At 43.3% G+C, this 15,524-nt stretch overlaps 1 protein-coding gene across 1 annotated transcript in view; it reads right to left on the bottom strand.

Moving 5' to 3' along the window:
- Positions 1 to 1,157: 1,157 nt before the first annotated feature.
- Positions 1,158 to 15,524, bottom strand: part of LOC115778616 (cadherin-2-like) — a 94,051-nt gene continuing 79,684 nt past the window's right edge. Inside the window, exons 15-16 of the mRNA XM_030726762.1 lie at positions 12,215 to 12,376; positions 1,158 to 5,030 (exon numbers count right to left, since the gene is read on the bottom strand). Of these exons, the coding sequence (XP_030582622.1) occupies positions 4,824 to 5,030; positions 12,215 to 12,376 (369 nt within the window). The 3' untranslated portion in view covers positions 1,158 to 4,823. The remainder of the gene's footprint in view (positions 5,031 to 12,214; positions 12,377 to 15,524) is intronic.

Genomic DNA, 15,524 nt, shown 5'->3' with positions numbered 1-15,524 from the left:
TCCCCTTCAAGGTCAACTTCCTGTGCAGCTCTGCATCGCTCCGGTGCCCTTGTTCCTTCCAGATCACTCCCTCGCCCATGTGGGACCGGGTTAGCGTTGGTGAAAAACAGGTGCATCGTCTCTTGTGTTTCTTGGCACAGAAAATCTTCTCTCGTGTGAGAACAGAATGTTTTCTGTTCTCACACGAGTGCCAATTCTTAGAGTTGAAGCCACAAATGGGATTAAAAGTTAGCATATAATGCTCTCTGCTGATTTAATTAGCATATCTGTGTTTTTAATTAGTCTTCTGGAAAATTCCCCAATTTTAAAAAAGTGCATGGGAAATTTTTGCCTTTAAGACTTGTTTTACATTGTGAAAGTATTTCTGCATTTCCAGTTTGCCCTTTTTTATGACATATACTTAAACATGCTTGAATCACTTTTTCATTTTAATAGAGGACAGTTGTAGTGTGATGACTCTACAGGAGGCCTAGCCGTCATCCTAGCCTGTTACTGTGTGAATGCCGGTGATGGTTCTGCCTTGGTTCCTTCTGACAGCCAGCCCACATTTGGACATTTGGGAACCACTTATTGTGCAGCATTACTGGCAGTTTGTGCTGCATCTGCCATTCATTAGTGAAGTTCTTGCAGTAGCCCCTTCATAAACACTAACATCAGTGAATCCAACTTTGTGACCCAGAAATTTTGTAATGCCGGCTTTTTGCCATCAGCATCTGTTCCAGGTTGTTGGTAAAAAAAAAAAAAAACAGGTAACAGTGTCCTTTTGGCCACAGCAGGTAAGCTCTGATAAACCCTCTATCTAGCTAATGAACACTGTGGAGCTCTTAGCTGTTAATAAATATATATTAGAATGAAGGAAAATGAAACCAGGTGGATAAAAACATCGCTCCAAATGAATAATGATGCTGCTTTGTGTTTACTGGATGTGGAAATATGCAACAGTTGGCTTATTCACACAGGTGACAAAACAATTAATTAAAATGTCATTGATCTCTTTGACCTTTAAGGTTTGGATGAGCCGCCTCTCTGGGCTTAACCACTTCAAAGGCAGACTCCAGCCCTCTGAGAGACAGCGCACTGGTGTGTGTGGGTTTGATGTTTAACTCATTTGAAAAAAATGCAAGAAATATTGTTTTCCCATAATAAAAAGATAAAAACATGCAAAAACGTTTTAATTTGTAATCCAAATTACACATATACAAGGATTCAAGATATTAGCATGTCATTTTCAGAGACCACAGCCAAAAGAACAACAAGAGAAAAAATACAATCTGTACATATTTCAGTTTACAGTGAGTAGCCAGTTGAAGAGTACCAGAGAACACTAAGGCAAATCATCAGCAGACAGAAGAAACATTGCCTTTTTGTATTTAATCCACCACAGCAGAGTATCAAGAAGTATCTTTGCTACAAAACAAGGACTGATGACTCCCTTTATTAGCAATCAGCTGCATACATTATATTGTGATAAAAGCAAAACAAAAAAAACAACAGAAGGTATCTATCTAAAGTCTAACATTACTGTACATGTCTTTCTCACCAGCTTTGGAAAACCAGACAGGCAAAAAATATGCAGCTCTTTTGTGCAGCTCTGGGTCTGACCAGCAATTGTTCTACACAACAACACTCACACAGCTTCACCAAGATGGAAAACTGGTCCTGAGCATGGTGCTTGGTGCTTCGGTCAACTCAATTTTACAGGTGCAGGAAACGCTAAATCATCAAACAAATGAATTAAAATATGTGATAATACTTCATCTGGAAATTAGGTTTAAAATGTATAAAATAAAACTGCTTATTAAAGTTGAGAAGACACTGATGTCTGCAGCTGAACATGATGTCACTGAATGGAGAAAGCTTCAGACTGCATGAGAAAACTACTGCATTATTGGTTGTTTGTAGCCTTCACATTGCTAACAGGCAATGTCACTCAAGCCTATACAAATGTTTAGTTAACTGTTTGATGAATCCCCAGAGTCATTTATAATGGTTCAGCCACTGAGGCAAAAAAAAAAAAACGTCCTGATGAGTGAAATCAAAAAAGGGTCCCAGGGACATCAATCATCAATCAGCCAAGAATGACCATGGATGCTAAAGGAGAATGCTGTGTGCCGTCACGGAAAATCATTTTGATCATCCGAAAAGCCTGAAAGCAAAGTGTGTGAGTAACAGACTGTGGACTGAAATGCACATATGTAGACAAATTATGCACAAGGGATTTCTATTAATGGAGTTAACTGGGGCCGAGGCTCTTCTTTATCCAGCATGCACGCTCTTCCTGTGCCTGTGTGGGTTTCCTCTGGGTTCTCCAGTTTCCTCTCACAGTCCAGAGATATGCACGTTAGGTTATTCGGTGATTCTAAATTCGCAATATGTGGATATGAGAGTGAGTGAGGCTGGCGACATGTCTGGAGGTCTCCCCCCTCTCTCCCTATGATAGCTAGGATAGGGAGCCTCCCCTGAGACCCGAAGTGGTTAAGAAAACTGATGGATGAATGGAGTTCAGTTAGGTCCATTAAAGTTAAAAGAAGATTATTTCCATCTGCACTCATTTTTACTTTGGATTTATTCTTGGGCCCTTTTGTTCTTCTACTTACAGGGAAAGCAGGCGTCAAAAATGACAGACATGACACTCAGAAGGTGGACTGCAAAGTGGCTTGCATAAGCATGGCAACTGTGGGCAGACTATAACAGCTTAACTAGCCCACATTTACTAACTGCATGGGTAGAAGGGTATCAGCTGATCTGCCTGTACTGCGACCACACAGCGTGAAAAGAGACTAAAACATGTCTGAAAATATTTGAACATTGTAAAAAAAATATAAACCAGTTGAAATTCTCTCATAGAGGGAGACAAGCTCATAGTGGCCATTTGTGGGCAGCTGTATGATTCAGCTCAGAGAGGAAAAATAGGCGAGTGAAATCACAGAACCTCCACTTCAGTTTTGAAAACATGTTGCTGTCCTCGTCTTTCTTCTGTTGGTTGTTATGGGAAAGTATTTTTTAGCTTTGCACGAGGCGAAACACTTTACTTCTGCAGCCTCTGAGGGACTAAACAACCTAGATGGTAAAGAAGACATTTTTGTCCACATGCCTGTGGAAACCCATCACTGGGTTTCCTGCACCTTAACATTTCTTTTTGTACAAATGGACCATGCACATCCATCTGTTCTACTGCTATAAGAAATATAAAAACACTTTAATTACCATCTTTCCTTTAGACTTTACAGAGAAAATGAGCAACAAGGCAAGGCCTGAATATTAGTCAGCAGTCTCTTTGTATTCTGTTCACAACCTATTCATCAAATATAAATTTTCACCTGTAAATAAAGGCTCCATCCAGAGCATGTCTGCTCAACCTAGACCAGACACAAACTCACTGCTGCCATCTCTGTCATATTCATTAAATATTTCATTACCCGATCCATTTCTTTTATGATGGGAATTTTAATTTTATCTGTCACTTCCTCTATCTGTGGCTCTGCAAACAAAAAAAAAAAACAGAAATGTTTTTAGATTCAGGCTCTTTTGTTTGTGGCCTTGATGCTTTGTTTTTTCATCTGCACAAACACTCAAATGGAAATTATATTTTATCTACTTGCTTTTCACTGCTTTGCTTCAGTGTTTTGTCATCTTGCAAACAAGCTAAACTGCATCCCATTTTAGATTCCCTTTTGTGAAAGCACAGCAAGGACATAACCACAACAGTTTAACTGCACCACAAATGACATTTTGTGTTTGCACAAACCTCACAGATTCCCAAACACTTGTTTAAATTCATTTTGGAGCACTAAATGTTCTCGACCATCTACGAGTGTTGAAAGCCGGAGGAGGCAGCTGTTCTCTGTAGCTATTTACTCAAAGCTTTGAGCGGGGGCTGATGCTGAATGATCGGCGTTTGCAGGGGGAAATCAGTGCGGCAGAGCACCGAGGAAATGAAAACTTCGGTCAGCTTTGTTGACGCAGACGGTCACATTAATACCCGAGCACTGTAGTGAAAAGGATGTGCTTCAAAAAAAACACAGCCACCACACAACACATACAGTACACATGCGGTATGACCATAGCTGCAATTTTAAGTAGCAATACAAGACAAAATGTCACATCAAATCCAGGTTTAGATTTTTGATTCTGTGGGTCTTATTAGGCCCAGAGCTGCACACTAAAGCCATCTTTTTGCTGGTAGGATCATCCAAGGCATCTCATAGTAGGCTTTGCCCTTTAGAGTATCCATCCAGTGTGTCTCTATGAAAATGATTTACACTTGCTCGCACATACATACAAGTTATGAGGTGGAACCCAAACATACACACATGCTCTCATTAACATGGCGCAGTTGCTGCTGCAAAACACCGGGAGATTTAAAGCAACATACAGAATCAAGACTGAACACAATCAAAAGAATGTACAAAAGGCACATTTGACCCCAGTGCTGCTGTACTGTAAGATTCAAGTGTAAATGAACGTCTGTAGCATGGCTGTCGAAGCTCTCAACCATCACAAAGACAACATCCTCGCTGAGAGCATTGTTCTGGCTGCTCGCATTTGTTAGCACAGAGGCTAACGCTCAGATCATGTCAATTAGCCTGAATGCTAGCCAGTGCCAGGCCTCGCAAGGCCAGGAGTCAGCATGGCCCCTAGTGCCATCAAACTGTCCTTAAGAGGCAGCAAGTCTCGTTACAAGCTGTCTCGCAGAAATACAGAAGTGCAGATCCAAACCCCGTGTTTACCCCATATCATATCTTTCTTTACTCCGCCCACCACCTGAGCTCTGGAGCAAGGGTGGGGGGAGAGTGGCCGTTGTTAATGGGGAGCTGGGCGTGCTAATCATCCCCTCCGCCGTACAGGTCAGCCAGCTTGCGGAAGCGTGGCCCCCAGTCGCCCAAGTAGTCGTAATCCTGGTCTCCGCAGCTCGAGGAGGAGTGCAGGGAGCTGAGGGAGCCGGCGGTGGAGCCACTGCCTTCGTAGTCAAACACCAACAGGGAATCGTAGGGGGGGGCGGTGGGGTCATTGTCTGCTGCCTTCAGGCCCTGGAAAAGGAAGAGGAAGAGGAGGAGGAAAGAAGGTGAGAGAACAATACTGCAAATAAAGTGATATGTAAAACCAGCTTTTTTTTACAAGCTGAACTTTTGCAGTCATTACCTGCTGAAGGTGCAAGGGTGAAAATCAATTACCAAAGCAGTCAGCTCAAACATTGAACCTGCCAGTTCCCTAGTACAAAGGTAGACCTAATTGTCCATTTAATTCACAGTGCTCATCACATTTTTATGCCTCCTGCATGTTACTCCCTGACAACACCTTGGTCTGGAGTAATTCCAGTCTGAACATGCAACATGTGAGAAAAGGACATTTCAGACAAGGTCCTGAGTCGATTCCACCGACGCTGTCTGGTGTTCATGTGTGCAAATGGCTTTGGACCAGTCATTCTCAAACTTTTTGTGGAGCAGGCCAACGTGTAAACCAAAATTTCAGGGCACACCTGTACTCATACACATCCTGAATCTATGTTAATATAAACATAGATTGAAGGCTGCTGATATTTGTGGTCTAAGTGAAGATCATTGGAGAACAGTCCTCATCAGACCTTTTGGAAACCACTGCTCTAGATTGCCAAAAAACCCAAATTTGACCAAGAACTGGTGGTCTTTCATTAACGCTGTAGACGAGAACCTGCAGCATATAAGTGGATTCTAGTACTGAGTCTACTGTGGGTTACTGTTGGTAAATACACACTGGGTGGGTCAGCTGAAGGTTACATTTACTCTTCAGTGGCACTCTATCCGTGGTTGCTGTGGCAGGTTAATGATATTACCTTACACACACACACACACACACACACACACACACACACACACACACACACACACACACACACACACACACACACACACACACACACAGACTGTGTTTGTAGTGGCGTTAGGTTTATTCATACTAGACTCATGGCACAGATTAATCTTGGGAGTTTCCTACTCATCACTTCTAAATCAGTAAAGACTGTATGAAAATCTCTGCTGAGTAAAACTGAATATGGATAGATATTTCTGTGTTTGTACCAGAGATTTTCTACCTGCAACAACTCAAACTCCAGAAACTCTCTATGACAGAGAAAAGCACAATTTATGGTAGAGCGAGCTGTCTGACATTATTAAGTATAGGATTATAGTAATCCTACATTTCTATAGTAACTGTACAGTATTATAGAAACCTATGTTCATGCTTTAACATGAATGGTAAAAAAATATAAAACCAATATACACACCCCACCCCACCCACCCCCAACTGACCACCTGATGGGGGCAAAGCTCACTTTCCCAAAACAACTGGGATTCAAAATTTCAAGCTTCAGACTCACTTTTACTTCAGTCCCAGGAGAACAGGAACAAGGGTGGGACATGGGAGAGATCAGAGGAAGATAGAGGAAGAGATGGAGTGTTATTGTGAGTTAGAGTCAAATTGTGTACCTGTATTCTTCATGATGTGAGCTTGTTTTCATAATCACATTGTGGGGACCTCGTACCTTTTGGGGTCAGAAACCAAGTCATGGCTAGGCAAGTACTGCTTATAGTTAGGGTTGCAGTTGTGTGTGTGTGTGTGTGTGTGTGTGTGTGTGTGTGTGTGTGTGTGTGTGTGTGTGTGTGTGAGAGAGGGAAGGGGTTCAGATGGACAGTAGGAACGAAGGAGGGATTATGGAGGAGTGTAAGAGAGAGGAGGATTTAGGTCATGCTGGACAGATGCTGCCTCTATCTCTACGAGGAGATTCAGCAGATTACCCAGTGTGGCCTAAACTTAAAGCCACCAAACCCCTCCTACATACTGTAAACATATGCATTTTACAAATATACACTATTTTTATGAACCAAAAATGGCTAAAAGTAGGAGCCCAGAAAATGTTTTTTTTTGTGTGTGTTTTGCATTTCACTGTCACTCAGAACGGCTGAAGTGAAAGAAGCAAATCTGATAAGCTGTGAAAATTTTTTTGTGGGCCCCGCCTGTCGTCCGACTGAAGACACTCCTGTCACTCTGGAACTCAATGGAAAGAGAGAATTAACGCTGAGCGGGAGAGGCGGGATCGGCTTGCATCGGCTTGTCATGTCTGCAGGATTAAGCTGTCTAGATCAGCTTGCCATGTCTGACAGCTCCTGATCATTATTCATAGCTGTGCTTGGCAGATGTCTTTATGCAGCCCAACCAAAGGGACACACACACACACACACACACACACGTACATGCTAACAATATGGATGCAACTAGTGCATAGACAGAAACATGCATCAGCTGCATCGACAGCAATAACTTTATGCCAGAGATGATGTCAGCCCTGTTAAAAGAAGAGTTCAGTCTCTCCAAGATGCTTATATGAATAATTCTGAGAGTCATCATAATCCATCCAAGAGAGTGTACTGCTTTTAGAAAGAATTACGTGTGGTGCAGACAGAGAGTGACACCACTGATGAAAGGAAAAAAATAATAGTTTCATATACAGTACAAAATTACAGTACAAATACAGTAAAAATCTCTCTATGAATCACCACCTTATTGTGTGTCGCAGGGATCACAGGGGCTATGTTGTCTGGAAGCTTTTGCCCCCTGGTAGGGTCTCCCAAGACAAACTGATCCTGAGTGAGGGGCTGGTCAAAGAGTGATTCAAATGACCCATATGAGAAAAAGATCAAGGGGAGGGTTTATCCTGCCTGGAATAGGGTTACTGGGGCAACACCCTGGAGCCAGGCCCGGGGAGGGTGCTCGAGACAGGGTGCATGGTGGCTGGGCCTTAACCTGTGGGGCCCAACTGGGTACAGCCTGAAAGGAGACATGGGGCCACACTCCTGTAGGCCACCACCGATAGGAGGCTCCATAGGGGTCGGGTGCAGTGTGTGTTGGGTGGCAGCCAAGGGCAGAAGCCCTGGTGGACCAATCCCTGGCTATCGAGGCTGTTGACTGGGAAATGGAACGTCACATGTCTAGTAGGGAAGGAACCTGAGCTAGCGTTTGAGGTTGAGAGATGCCGGCTAGATATAGTTGGGTTCACCTCAACCTGGAGGGGCGTGACTGGGAAGAACGGCCTACCTGATGTGAACCCGAATGGTGTGTTGTTATTGGACTTCTGTGCAAACCACAGTTTGTCCATAACAAACACCATGTTTAAACATAACACCCTAGGTCATTTGTTGATGATCAGTTTTGTAATTGTATCATCAGATCTGCGGCCGTATCTTCTGGACACTCAGGTATAGAGAGGAGCTGAGCTGTCAACTGATCACCATCAGGTGGAGAGAAGGATGCTGGACAGACCTAGTGGAACTAAATACTTAGTGAGGGTGTGCTGAGAGCACTTGTCAGAGGCCCCAGTCTTCTTGAGATCTTCAACTCTCACCTCTGGCAGAACTTTGACAACATTCTGATGGAGGCTGAGGATATTGAGTCCAAATGGACCATGTTCTGCACCTCCATTGTTGAGGCTGCCACACAGACCTGTAGCAGCAGGGTGGTTGGTGCCTGTCATGGTGGTAATCCCCTGAACCAGAGGTGAAAGGAGCCATCAAGCTGAAGAAGGAGTCCTATTGGGCTTGGTTAGCCTGTGGGACTCCGGAGGCATCTGATGGGTACCGGAAGGCCCAGTGGAATGCAGCTTGGCCGGTGGCTGAAGCAAAAACTTGGGTGTGGGAAGAGTTCAGTGAGGCCATGGAAAAAGCTTTCGGAATGCCTTGAAGTGATTCTGGCAAACCATCAGGCAACTGAGGAGGGGAAAGCAGTGCTCTACTCGTATCGTGTGTACTGCAGGTGGGGTGCTCCTGACTTCAACTGAGGATATAGCCGGGGGGGTGGGGGAGGGGGGGTGGAAGGAGCACTTCGAGGACCTCATGTCTTGGTTGACATACTTCTTCAATGTCGCATGGAGATCTGGGGCGGTGACTCTGGATTAGCAGACTGGGGTGGTGGTTGCCATCTTCAAGCAGGGGGACTGGAATGTTGTGCTCCAACTATAGGGGGATAACACTCAGCCTCCCTGGGAGCCTCGCCATTAGTCAAACCTCAGATTCAGGAGGAACAATGTGGTTCTTGTCCTGGTCATGGAACGCTGGATAAGCTCTTTATCTTGTCAAGGATATTCAAGTGTGCGGGGGAGGTTGCCCATCCAGTCTACATGTGTTTTGTGGACTTGGAGAAGGCATCTGACCGTGTCCATCTGGGTATCTTGTGGGGGCTACTGCAGGAGTTTGGGATGTCTGGCCTGTTGTTATGGACCATTGAGTCCTCGTACAACCGCAGCAAGAGCTTGGTCCGTAGTGCCGGCAATAAGTTGGACTCATTTCCTGTGGGTGTCAGACTTCGTCAGGGTTAGCCAAGTGGGGGAAGGCTTCCTCCTTAGTGGCCTCAGAATCTCATCCTGCCTTTTGCGGATGATCTGGTCCTGTTAGGCCTCCACTGCCTCCACTCCACTTGCACTGGAGCGGTTTGCAGCCAAGTGTGAAGCAATGAGTACGAGAATTAGCACCTCCAACTCTGAGGCCATGGTTTTCAGCTGGAAAAGGGTGGAGTGCTCACTCCAGGTCAGGGATAGGTTGCTGCTCCAAGTGGAGGAGTGCATTTAATGCAATAATTGGTCAGGTGTGTTTATATATGTAAGTAAAGAGGAGAGGGGCGCCTGGGTGGCTTAGTGGCGAAGCCGGCGATCACACACACACACGCCGCATTGCGGTGCGGGCGGCGCGGGTTTGCGTCCCGGCCCGGCGTGTCTTCCCCTGTATCTTTACCCCATTTCCTGTCTCTCTCCACTGTCACAAAAAGCTGCTGTGGCCAAAAATGAAAAAGAAAATGGAGGAGAGATGCAAACAAAGGTGGCAGAGGCTATGATGGCAGGTGTCTCAGGTCACCTAATGACTCTTTCAGGTGCGGTCTCACAACATCATCTTCAAAAGAGTTTATCTGAAACGTACTGACCCCTGCACTAGAAGCTGTTTGTTATTAATTGTTTAAACCTCTTCTTGCAAATATCAGATTTTGGGTGCTCATAACTCTGGAGTATCACAAGTAAGGACGCCCTCTTTTAACAGATCAAATATGAACGTAGTGATTATGACAGATTTCTTTCGGTACAAAAAAGCACACTACATCCATAAGCTACACTATGTGGATTGATACAAATAAGAAACTGAGTTCTTCTAAAGTACTGTGCAAAAGTCTTGAGCCACCTAATTTCTTTATATTTTACTAGAAAATTGGGAAATATGTGCAGTGATTTATTGAAAATTGTGCAAACATACATACAAAGCCAGCATTTAAGGCAAAAGGAGATTCTGTAGAATTATAACATGCATGAAAGTCAATATTTGATATGACCACTTTTATTCTTCAATCTAGTCTGAACTCTCAAGGTAGCTTTCTTGTAATTTCATTAAGCAGTGGGGTTCTGCAGGCTTTCTGAAGGACAATCCAAGCTGTTCTTTGAATGCTGGCTGCCTTTTGTTCCGCAGTCTGTCAAGAAGATCCCACGCTTTCAAGATGGTATTACATGGCGCATCAAAATCCAACTGTACTTTACTGCTTTCATAATTCCATCAATTTTGACAAGATCCCTAACACCACTGGCTAAAATGCAGCCCCAAACTATGATAGAGCCCCCACCATTTTTTTAAACAGACACACTGCTGTACCTCTTCTGACCTCCTGCATGCATATAGTTGACGAATCAAAAAATGTCAAATTTTGATTCATCTCTCCATTAGACCTGTAGACACTGATTTTCAGCCCAATTCTTGTTTAATGTGACATACTGCAGCCTATTCTCCCCATTTCCCTTTCCTAAGAATGTCTCCTGGACAGCCACTCCTCCACTGAGACCATTTCTGATGAGACTTTGGCGCACGGTAAATGGATCGACTCAAGGGCCAGATGCATCTCTCAGGCCACGTGTCTTTGGGTCTGCCACTTCTTTTGTCCTCCACTTGTTCAGTTTCCTGAGATTTTGTTTTTTTAAGGACACATTGCACAGCATGCCATAATATGCCACATTTTGGGCTAATAGCTCTTTGGGAATCACCTTGTTGGTTCAAAAATACAACTGTTATGTTTGATATAGATTCAACCAAAGAAGGGGAACAAATTATTTGTTTCTGCAACAAGCTGCTGGTAACAAAGTGTCTAACGAATCGATTCTTTGCTTGCTAAGTTGTCTGTTATATGTAAACACAACGCTTGTTTAGTGCCTTTTTTATGCTTGAATAGTTCATAGGTCAGTAAAGCAAAAAACCAAAACAACAAAAAGAAAAACTAAAAAGAAAACAAGCAGGACGGCACTAAAAATGAGTGAAAAAGCAGCCGATGCCCAAAGAAACACTTTGAAAGAAGCTCTGGCTCCCTGGACCCAACTAAACATTGTGGATTTACCTCCAGTTAGGTCCCCGGCAGCCTAATCCTGACCATCAGCACAGCTAATTGAGAATTACACATTATTTTCTCTGTGTTTTTCTAAATGTCGCTCACTCCTGCTATAGTGCCCCCTTCTCTCTCTTTGTGTCTTAAATAAACCAGCCACCCATAATTATCATTGCTAACTGTCTGATCAAAGATATTTAAAGTGTGAATCTGGCATTTATCTTAGAGAACTGCTGTGAACAAAGTATCCGAGAATGAATTACAATCTAAATCTGCATCATTTTTTTTTTTGTGTGATGGTTACTGTGTGCTCCCCTGTTTAAATATGCACAGCTTTCAGTTTTAAATAGCCACAGCCAAAGACTCAGACTGCTACAATGGGCCCGTTCTCATACTGGCAGCTCAGAATACCTACATAGAGCTTTGAAAAAAACTGTTTGAACTTGAATATTTCAAATCCTTCAAGGTGATGAGGTAAACTGCACACATCCTGGCCGGTCTTTGATGCTCGACACCAAAGGGGGGAAAAAAAGATGAGAGAAGCAAAAGTTACTAATGTTGTCAAATCCAGCTTTTTATGGACACAGTGTTCACTTAGTGCTGTCAGAGAGACAGTTTGAATTTCACTGAAGCTGTGATTCATCCCTTCCTGTGTGCTTAGAAGTGCATGTGTACAACACTGGAATTTAATCTGGGCAAACAGATTGAATCTCAGCTGCGAGGCTGAGACGCTGCTGAACTCTCAGGTTTTAACTGACATTCTACACAAAGATGTTGTCATAAAGGTCTGTGGACCATTGATGTATCATCCCATAGATACTGCTTATTGCTGTACCTCATGGATGAAGTCGCCTATGTCTCCTGGGTGGGGGGCCGCAGAGCGGAGAGGGTATTGGTGGTCATGATGGAGGGGCCTCTCATCCAGACGTCTGATCCCCACTTTGACACACTCTGGCTCCAGGGCATCAGGCTGCTGCAGCTGGCTCAGGTCGTAGTCCTAAACACCCACACAAATGCAGACATTCACATGTTGGCATTACAGTGAGTCAAAGCCTAAATCACTATTCTGCCTCAAAGGGCTTTACAACCTGTACAGCATGCTGTCGGTCCCTAAAGAGACAGTTCTTAGGAAATTCAATTGATGACAAATCCACCACCATCCCATTACTTAATAAGGACAAACAGTCAAGAGCACTGCCGTTCTTTTCCTTTTGGTGTTGTAAGTAAGTCGGGTTCCCGCGCAGGTGAGATGAAAAGCGTCACCTCCATCGTACGCGTTGTAACGCAGCTTGCAGGTGCACAGCAACCGTCAGCAAGTTAAAGCAGCTTAAAAAGTGAAATTTGCCTGAAGCAGGTTATAAGCCGACGCTGGCTGGTATTGAGATTAGCTGGCTGAACTAGCCTTTGTGGCCTGCCTTTACTAAAGCTATGCTCAAGTAATCACGATTTTGCTAAAATACGTGCTTAGCATTATTAGGCGAAGCATGCTAACAAGAAAAGAGTTGGACAACCAGATACTACATGGGTACGGACGTAGAGACAGGCAGATATTTACTGCCCTGTTCTCTTTCCTCCATTTCCTGTCACCAGAAAAGAAACAGCAAGTCCACGTAACTAAAGCATTCACCACCAGGGGGCTCTATTTCACTGTTTTGAGTTGAAATGTTTTAGGATGTTCGCTGCTGTTCTTTCGACTTTTAATATATGTTTTTTAAATTATTTTAGCCGTTTATTTCCTAAACAGGCTGCCATTATACCACTGATATGTAATACTAATATAAACTGATATATAATTTCGAAGGCTGTAACACACCTATGAGCTAATTCTAGCCCCAGGTGGTGAACTGACTGACCAACTGTGTGTAAAACACATTTTGGGCATCACATCTACTTTAAACTCAAGTGTTCAAAATAATACTTTAAACTTAAAAATATAACATGCATAAGACATTTTCTGTCTTTTTTTAGCTAATGAAACGCACCATCTTCATTTAAATTTTTCTGATGAAATCGGCCCCCAACTTATTTTATTGTGTTCATCTACTACAGTCTCCATTATTATCCATTAATACTGTACTGTCCAGAGTGGGCATGTTGGGAAAACTACTGTATGGGTTTACAGTAGCAAATTATGCACATGATCTAAAATATTATCTATGCTCTGTCATACAAAGTTGTTATAACAGGTTGCATTTTATTTACCTTCCTGTTAAAACAGCGAAGCTGTAACACCATGACTGAAGCGGGCGGGCTGCAGGATTATTGATTTGCTCTGTGGTCACAGACAGCACAGTGATTGTCTGGTCTGGTGTGAAAAAAAGAAAAATCTCTGAATTTCAAACTACCTTACTGATACTTATCAGGAGTGGATAACTGCATAAAACTCCTTTTTTTTTTTTTTTTTTTTGCAAATGAATAATGACCACAATTAACTATCAATAATTGTAATTGTGAGATGATATTGTTGTGTTACTCATGTCTGCCTCATGTTGTTTTGTAATTTCAGGGTATAATTTTATGTGGGTGTAAGCTGAGGAGGTTTTACGTGCTCTTTTTATGTTCTCCATCATGATTTGATCTGTAAGTTGTTGTAAAGGCCGTAGCCGACTAAGCTGCTGATTGGCAGGACAGATTTAGTTGCTGTACGCAGCCAAATCTACCTGGATTCAGTTAAGACTCACACGTACCGTATTTAATGTACAACTTAAGATTTCTCATTATTATGCATGCAGACATGGCGACCTCCGGAGTGTCCTGAAACATGAATTCAACTTCAAACACTTCCACTTAAAAAGAGACATTATCCATCCTTGGCAGAATATTTGAGCTGCTGTAAATTCACACTTCAAGCTAAAAGAGAAAAATTAGTTCCTGGCCAACAATCCTTCCCATCATTGAATAATAATATATTCTCACTAATCGTACCCTAATACCAGGTACTCCGAAAGCCTGTGGCAGCAGAAATACCAAAAGAATTTTAAAACTCATAACGAACTTGACAGATTCATGAAAGCAGCAGCCTTGCGTTCGGTTAATGGACTTATCACCGTTCTGTTTCAGCTGTATTTAACAGTTGTGAATTTCAGTGAGTCAAGTGAGCACACTCAGCTCTACCGTTTCTCCCACATCATCGTCCTCGGGGGAAAGCGAGAACGAGCCTGATGCAGACTAATTAGCATCCACTTATGAAAAAAAAAAATCACAGCCAGTCTTTCACCTCTCTCACGCAGCATGGGTACAATCACGGCAGAAGGGACGCCTGTGTCGCGACCTCCGATCCGTTCGTGGTGAATGGTCGTTTGAGTCGGTGCAGCAACCTTCCGGAAAACCATTCATGCTTTTGAGTTTCCAGGGAAAATCGACTAAAGGAGCCTTTCAGGACAGTAACGGCAAGCTGTGCCTGACCTTGGGCTTTATTCACAGTAACGACCGATCAAAAGAAAACTCTTCAGGGAAGAATGGCCGAGAGCGCAGCGTTAACCTGGCAGCCAGGAAGGAAATTATTTTTGCTTCCATTTATTCCTACACTTACCATGACCTAACTGAGTGATGGCCTCTCAGGAGCACATTTTCATTTATTGGAGGACTCTATTTTTACAATGATGCCAGTACATTTGGATGTTTGAGCCCATCAATGAAAATACTTAAAATTCTTTCTAAAACACATCAATTATGTACGTATTAGTGAAGTGGCTGCTTTGTGCCTGTTTAGAAGTTTAGAGGTTTAATAATATGCATCAAAATTTCTAAACACAAGATGAGTACATTTGAATGCAATACTCGATCACGCATTAACCTTTTAACATCCACCAGGTCACTGGTGATGCTGTCGTATGTGACGCGGGAGACACTAGAGAAAACTATCTAACTAGCTGCCCGAAGACTGAGAATCTCAGCTGTGCTCAGAAACAGCCACGCAATGAGGCAGTCAAGAGTAACAGATCGTTTATCTTCCCTGTCCGCAAACGTCTGGTGCATAAGCTGCAAATAAATAGTGCACTATTTTGCCCCAGATCCTCACTGTGAGGGGGAAAAGCCCCCCTCAGCACAGCGAGGTGACCACCAATGCCGGTGACTTTTCCGTCTTTAGTGACCAATCAACGGTCAAGTGGAGTTTTCGTCAGATGCTTCTTTTCACAAGTCTC

The sequence above is a fragment of the Archocentrus centrarchus genome, chromosome 4 (assembly GCF_007364275.1).
Source record: "Archocentrus centrarchus isolate MPI-CPG fArcCen1 chromosome 4, fArcCen1, whole genome shotgun sequence".
NCBI lineage: Eukaryota > Metazoa > Chordata > Actinopteri > Cichliformes > Cichlidae > Archocentrus > Archocentrus centrarchus.
Note: the sequence above shows the minus strand (reverse complement) of the source record. Positions and strands in the feature narration are given on the sequence as shown.